At 46.2% G+C, this 7,552-nt stretch overlaps 1 protein-coding gene across 1 annotated transcript in view; it reads left to right on the top strand.

Annotated features, from left to right (window-relative positions):
* The window catches only part of DNAH9 (dynein axonemal heavy chain 9), a 374,844-nt gene that overhangs the window by 82,145 nt on the left and 285,147 nt on the right, over positions 1 to 7,552 (top strand). Inside the window, exons 26-27 of the mRNA XM_026654587.1 lie at positions 767 to 927; positions 1,698 to 1,854. Of these exons, the coding sequence (XP_026510372.1) occupies positions 767 to 927; positions 1,698 to 1,854 (318 nt within the window). The remainder of the gene's footprint in view (positions 1 to 766; positions 928 to 1,697; positions 1,855 to 7,552) is intronic.

The raw sequence follows: 7,552 nt of genomic DNA, 5'->3' as shown, positions 1-7,552 counted from the left end.
CCTCTATATCATGTCCCGGTCCTCCTCCCTGTGACACACGTCCCCTCTATACACTCGTGTCTCAGTCCTCCTCCCTGTACTACACGTGCTTTAAGGGCACATGCATGCCCTAGCTTTTGTTCAGTCTTCCTCTAGGGCAGGATCCAAAGCCCATTGAAAGCAGGTGAAAGATCCCCATTGACTTGATGGAGCTTGGGATCCATACCCCTCCCTGCACCAGCACCTCACAAACAGCAAAGCTGCTTTCACAACTGGCTGACTGTGGAGCTCTCTGCACCTTGGGCTGAACCTCGTTAGCAGTAAACTGATCTCCATGGCAGCTCTCACAGGAGCCTGGCCCCTCTTGTCCACTATGGTCCTGCTCCTGCAGGAGGCTGGGTGGGAGGGAGGTTGAAATGGCTCCTGCCTGCTCTGGCTCCCCCTGCAATAGCCTCACACAGCTCTCTGTCTTGCCCCCCCTTCCTTCCTCATCTTTCCCTTTTCACCTTCTCTCAGGCCCCTCTTTGCACCTTCCTCTATGCTGCCCTGGAACCTTTAATCTGTTCTCTTGCCCCCCTGCAAGGGAGGAAGCTTGGATTTGTCCCTCTTTATTGATAGGAAACTGAGGCACTGAGCAGTTGCCTGCTGTAATCATCAAACACTGGGCCCAATTCAGCCCTAGGTTAACTCCATTGAAACCAGTGGACTTACAACAGGATTGCATTTGGCCCAGCATCTTTAACCCTTTGCGTGTTGAATGTCAGTGAACATGTGGGTGTATTTGCAGGTCGACAGTGCCCAGGCGTTCATTTGGCTGTCGCAGCTTCGGCACAGATGGGCTGATGAGGAGAAGCACTGCTTTGCAAACATTTGTGATGCCCAGTTTCTGTACTCCTACGAATACCTGGGCAATACGCCTCGGCTTGTGATCACTCCCCTTACGGACAGGTGGGTCACCGGAATGTCTAGAACCCTTCTCCTGGCATACTGCAGCATCAGAGCTTCCCACGTGGGAGTAAGAAACCACTGTCCGTGGCATAGAAGGGTTGGTTAAGACATCAGAATAGTTCACAAGTGTTTTCCTTCTCTCCACGTTCCAGCTGCCCTGCACAGTGCAGCTCACACACTATCTCCCTGTAGCTCCTCTGTCAGTGTGCAGCGCCACTTGCAGAGCTCAAGGGGGTCTTCAGAATCCACCGGTGTCATCCCCAGGCCTGTCAAAGGGGGTCGCTGCACAGTGATGTGAAGCAGAGTGCTCTGAACCCAGGACTGCCACGTGCTGGTGTGAAACACTAAGCAGGTTGCTGGGTTTCCTCTGCAGCTAAGATAGCCTGGCCCCACAGCCACCTCTCAGTGATCAGCAACAGGGGGCATAGAGTCATCAGACTGCTATGAAAATCCAGCCCGTGGCTTGAAGAGTTTGGGCAGACCTGCTGCAAAGGATGCTGAGTATACCCTAGAGCAAGCACAGCAAAGCAGAGGCAGTAACTTGCTCAGGAGGATTTTTCAACTTGCAAACTCACTCTGCATGTACAGACTCAATTCTGCAGAGTAAGGGCTCCCTCAGCACGCATGAGTTTAGTCCCATTACCCTGCGCTGTGTCGGTGGCCTGTTGAGTGAGCACTACCTGAGTACACACTGGCCCAATAATGATATTGTGACTCTGCACTTGGGCGCTCTGACTCATTCAGATCTCTTTTCTCTTTGCTGCTGGAAGATGTTACATCACCCTCACCCAATCGCTGCACCTGACCATGAGCGGGGCCCCAGCTGGGCCAGCAGGGACTGGCAAGACCGAGACGACCAAAGACTTGGGGCGCGCCCTTGGCATCATGGTGTATGTGTTTAACTGCTCTGAACAGATGGACTACAAGGTACTGGGTCTGACGTGATCCAGGGTCAGGTTGTGTCAGGGGAGCAGCCAGGGGGAGGGACAGGGCTGAAATGTCTCAAAAGCCTAAGGCGCTAAGGAACATCTTGTAGGAGGGCTTATTCCTTCACCCGCTCACTTCCCTGGTCCTTCTCGCATGAACAGAGAGCAACAATACCCGAAGTCCGAAGGTGCAAACAATTCAATGTTTATTGGGGTGAACTTTCAGCAAGCATGATTTCAGCTTTTTTCCTCAGTGTCCCTCTTCCCAGCTCTGACACCACAAAGCCCTGCCTGTGTCCCTGTTCCCATCCCCCCTTAGCAAAACATAATTCCAATTCCCCCACCCCCATTCCCTGTTCCCATTCTCCCCCTTTACTTCCTGATTGACTGCAGACTATATAGTAAAACTTGAGTTCTGCTTAACCAATTATTTTACTGAAATTTAACTAACCAATCCTAACATATTGTAACATGATTATTTAACCAATTATATGCCACCACCTTAATTGGTTTACACCCAACAAAATGAATTATACAGCAGGCAGAAACAATCACAGAACCAGACAGAGATTAAACAGACAAACAATAGGGAAGTGGAGACTACAGTGATAGAACAATACAGAAATGAGGATTTTACACCCCAACTATTGATAAGTGAGTTCTTGCCAGACAGGATGCTATTAAACTAAGTTTTCTTTACATCTTTTAGGCTCTTCCCTTTCTCTGGAGGTGATAGATCGGCTCACTTTTCTAACAGCTCCAGATTGCCTTATTTTAATGTGACTAGTTTAAAATGTAAGAATGTGACCGTTCGCTTTCCAGTTTATGGCTGCCTCTGCTGCTTAGCCAAAGGCCTTACTTAGCCTAAGAACAGGGCCTCAGACTGTCACAGTGAGAAAAGGCCCTATACAGGCAGACAGTGATTTTGATTCTTTCTTTTATACCTCTATAACTAGTTAAGTGATAAGAATACACCTAAATTCTTAAAGTATAGGCTTTTGCAGACAGGCCTGAATATCTATATCCTAACACTCCACCCCCTTTTTTTTCTTTTTCTTTTGGGATCCTTCTGCCCAGGTATTCCTGGAAAAGCATAGGACATATGGCGACACATTTCCTGATAGGGCCAGGCATTAAGATCTAAAGTGTTGCTATTTTATTTGTCCCACTGCCCCTTTGTGTAGTAGAGTGCCCTGCACCTTCTCTCATATGGGCATACCACATCTATTTTAATTAGTGTTCCAGACTTCCCATTATAGTGGGCCCGAGAGGGTTGGGTTCAGGTTGTTTAGTACACTGTGGCGGGGGGAGGGCTTACTACATTACTTATAGGTTATCTCCATATGTAACATAACACATGTACAGTTAACAATACAGCAGTTACTATGATAATTTACAGCAACACTGTGTTCTGACCACTGCAGTATGGTTCAACATTCGAGCCACCACCAAAACACCGCCTCTTCTCCTTCGACAGTGTCAAGATTTTAATGTGTTGCAACAAGCTGCCCCTGCAGGTTTTGCGTGCTTTTGTCCATATCATAAGTCCATTGAATGTCCACAGAGAAATGGATTATTGTGCAAACCAACTTAACCACTTGGTATGGAATCAGGCCTGGTTGGATTATTTACAGCAATAAGAGTTACAGATTTATCTGTGCACCAAAGTTTAGACAGTAATATGTACATTCCCAGCAAAACACCTTAGACACAGTACACCCAATTGTTCACCCCTTGCCATAGGCCATTGATTCTGCTTTTTCATAGTTATAGGAGAGGGGCACATTTAAACATTTTTTTTGATTTACACCATTTTACACACCCCTCCATTGATTCCCAGTGAGCTCCTCCCCTTTTTATTATTTTCATAGGGCTTGTGGAGACCACCTTAGTTGCCGTTCCATTTTTAGGTACCACGGTACCTATTACACAGGTGCTGGCCTTTTAGTAGAGCATTTTGCATTTTTATGCACATTTCCCCCCCAGATCAGTCTTTTGACGCCATCGCCACCCATGTCATAAGGTTTTTTGTTTATTGAAACACAACAATGCTAGCAACAAGACAAACACCACAGACAGACAACACAAAACATAGATTTATGGTATTTTGGATTATTTTTTCACTGGCGCCAGCTTGCTTGTAGAGTGTTTGAAAAACAAAAGAAACAATTTTCACCCCCCTGGTGGGGACAGATTATTACTTAATAATAATAGCACTTTTTTTTACAAATTTTTTTGCTAATTGCAGGAAAAACAGAAGAATTACCTTTAGGCTGTTCTTATTTTGTGAATTACCCGAGTGAATTACCCCACTCACTGGTCATTTATGAAATTTATGAGGTGGTGTGCCTCAGTTTCCTCTCTTGTACAACAGACCAGGTTTGCAATAGTTTTTTTGCTGTACCAAGCTTTAAGTTTATTTTTAGGTAATAGCTGAGAGACAGCTATAGATTTTTGCACTGCACGCACGCGCGCGCACACACACACACACACACCCTCCCTCCCTCCTTTATGGTTAACCTGTCCCCCTTATTTTCAGGCTTAACTTGTTTTTTCACCTCCCTTTTCTGGAGGGCCATAATCTGAGTCGTCTTGTAGCTTCTTTGCTGACCAGATGTATTTATTATTTGCAGCTCTTTTGTGCTGCTACTTATGGGCAGTTTTTTTTCTTCCCCCATCAGCTAGGTAATTTGCATTTACACAGAGGCTTTTTGTCTTGCTTTTGGATCCAAAGCTATTAGCAGCTTAGAGACTGTTTTAAAAGGGAAACATTTTACTTTCACCAGAGTTTTGATTACTTTTTACTTTTATTTTTTGCTTCAAAACACACACAAATTTGAAAAAGAAAGCACAACCTATTGTGGCTTTTTTTGGAGCCCTAACAGTTTTGTTAGCATTTTTTAATGCCTTTTTTAATATACACTGCACACATCCTGGGAAAATGCACATTTCTTTCATAGTTTAACCTTTATAACATTATATTAGACATATTAATTTTACGGAAGGTGTAACAGCCTCCCCCGTGCCCACAGAGTTTTCATGCACCCCCATCAAAGCGACAGTCCGATCCCCCCAGAGCCACCCCAAGGCTTTGTGTTTCCATCATTGCTCCCCTTTCCCTTTTCTTTTTCCTGTGCACACACACAAAATTCTCTTTTGCCTAACATCCCTTGCACTGCGATTACTCTTTTTTACACAACTGTACCCCGATTACATTTTGTACAACTAGAGACAGCCAGGGGCAGCCAAGTTAAGTTTCAATAGAAACCCCTTACATTCCTTTAGTGATTTTGATTACATTACCCAATAGTTAAATAATGTTGATGAGATTATCTCTCCGTCTGCTACAGTGATAGAACAATACAGAAATGAGGATTTTACACCCCAGCTATTGATAAGTGAGTTCTTGCCAGACAGGATGCTATTAAACTAAGTTTTCTTTAAATCTTTTAGGCGCTTCCCTTTCTCTGGAGGTGATAGATCGGCTCACCTTTCTAACAGCCCCAGATTGCCTTATTTTAATGTGACTAGTTTAAAATGTAAGAATGTGACCATTCGCTTTCCAGCTTATGGCTGTCTCTGCTGCTTAGCCAAAAGCCTTACTTAGCCTAAGAACAGGGCCTTAGACTGTCACAGTGAGAAAAAGCCCTATACAGGCAAACAGTAATTTTAATTCTTTCTTTTGTACCTCTATAACTAGCTAAGTGGCGTCTGACGAAGTGGGTATTCATCCACGAAAGCTTATGCTCCAATACATCTATTAGTCTATAAGGTGCCACAGGACTCTTTGTTGCTTTTTACAGATCCAGACTAACACGGCTACCCCTCTGATACTTAATTAATAAGAACACACCTAAATTTTTAAAGTATAGGCCTTTGCAGACAGGCCTAAATATCTATATCCTAACACATCTGATGGGTCAGCGTGAGGTCCCTTTGGTTATCTGCCACTCTGCCAATTGTCAGGCTCCTCCTCCTCCAGCATGAGCTGCATGCATTTGCATTAGACCCTGGGGAGCCAAGGACGTGCTGTTAGTGAGGCAGAGGCCAGCCTTCTGCTGTCCGCGGGGATCATCCTCCCTGTGGGACTCTTGGCCTCTGGTGGGGCTGGCTGCAAGAGGCCGGAGGCTGACCCAGCATGGGGGTTACAGCAGTCACCCCAGACTTACCAGTTTTGCTTAAGACAAATATGTAACGGTCCAGGAGCCCCATTATTTGTACAGTGCCCAGCACAACAGGGTTCTGGTCCATCATCGGGCTCCTGGGCATTACTGTAATTCACGCCATAAATAATGCTCAGCACCTAGCTCAGTGGAGACCTGGGCCATGACAACAGCTCCTATGTGCTACAATTATTCAAATCAACTACAACAACAACAGCATAGCACACTTTACTGGTAAGCAATGCAACTAGGGATTTTCATATTGGGTCGGGTCTGAAAGAGAGACAGTGATTGCAAAACCCAGATTACTTTGCCGTTCACTTTCTGTATTTGCTCTGATGCGGTTAGTGTTCTCCTTTGAGTATATGTCCCTGTGGGTGCTCCACCGTAGGATGTGCATGCGCCCGTGCACTCTCAATTGGAGAGTGCAAAGTAGTGTCCGTGGTCCCACGCCTGCGCAGAGCAGTGCTTCGTGGTCTGAACGAGGGCAGATAGGAAAGCAAAGCCTGACGCCACTCAGTTCCCTCTCAGATGCCTGCAGCTCGAGATGAAGAGTTCTGCTGTCTGCTGCCCTCAGCTTCCCACCTTAACTAGTGAATTCTTTACTTCATTTGTTTCTTTTAGTTACCCGTTTCTGATGCTTTTATTTTATTTATCTTCTGTGTGTGTGGTTGGGGTGGGAGCTCCTTCCCCTCCTCTTCTTCTTTGATCTTTTGTTTTGTGTTAGAGTGTAATTTGTTATGCCCCAGTCCCCAGGGTTTAAGACCTGTCAGACTTGCCACTGGTCCTTTCCCCGCAGTGACGGACACTCCAGTTGCCTGCGGTGTTTGGGGAATTCTCACAACTCTTCTAAATGCACGGTCTGTGTGAGTTTCAAAGGCAGAGCTAAGAAGGACAGGGAGGCTAGACTTAAGCACCTATTAATGGAGCGTGGCCAGCTCTGGAGGGGTCTGCTTCCTCCTCCATACATCAGGATCCACATTGCAGAGCACCCTGGCCACACTGGCTGCTTCAATTGCAGCCCTGGGCAAAGCAACCTACCTCTCTGAGCTAGGAGCAGATCAGCTCATAAGACTCAAGAGACTTCTCATCCCTCTAAGGTTGCGGCAGAGACTCCAACTGAGTCCGGTACTGAGGCATCGGTACTGCGGAAGAAACCCGCTTGGTTATCCCTACCACTAGGTCAGTTACTGTGACTAACTTTGTGTGAAGGCTATCATAGCCCTCCACCCTCTTCCAGGTTCCTTTCTTCTGTGGATCCCATCATGTCTGATGAACCTGACTCGCCAGTGCTGGGAAGATCTACCAGAGCCACTTCCTGACACTGCTGCAAGAGCAACAAGTTGAGACTTGCTTAAGTCTCCACCCTTCGGTACCAAGTAGGACATCAGAAACCCCCCCGCCCCCACACACCTTAGTTCAGGGGAAGATTCCTTAGATCAGGAGATCTCAGTACTGTGCTAGCCTACCCTCATGAGTCTCTTTCATGAAGAGGATCCTGGGGAACCTACAAGACATTGTAGCTTTGTAGGCCCA

The sequence above is a fragment of the Terrapene carolina genome, unplaced genomic scaffold (genome assembly GCF_002925995.2).
Source record: "Terrapene carolina triunguis isolate 2854851 unplaced genomic scaffold, T_m_triunguis-2.0 Scaffold192, whole genome shotgun sequence".
NCBI classification, from domain to species: Eukaryota; Metazoa; Chordata; order Testudines; family Emydidae; genus Terrapene; species Terrapene triunguis.
The sequence above is the reverse complement of the archived record's forward strand: the minus strand, read 5'-3'. Positions and strand labels throughout refer to the sequence as shown.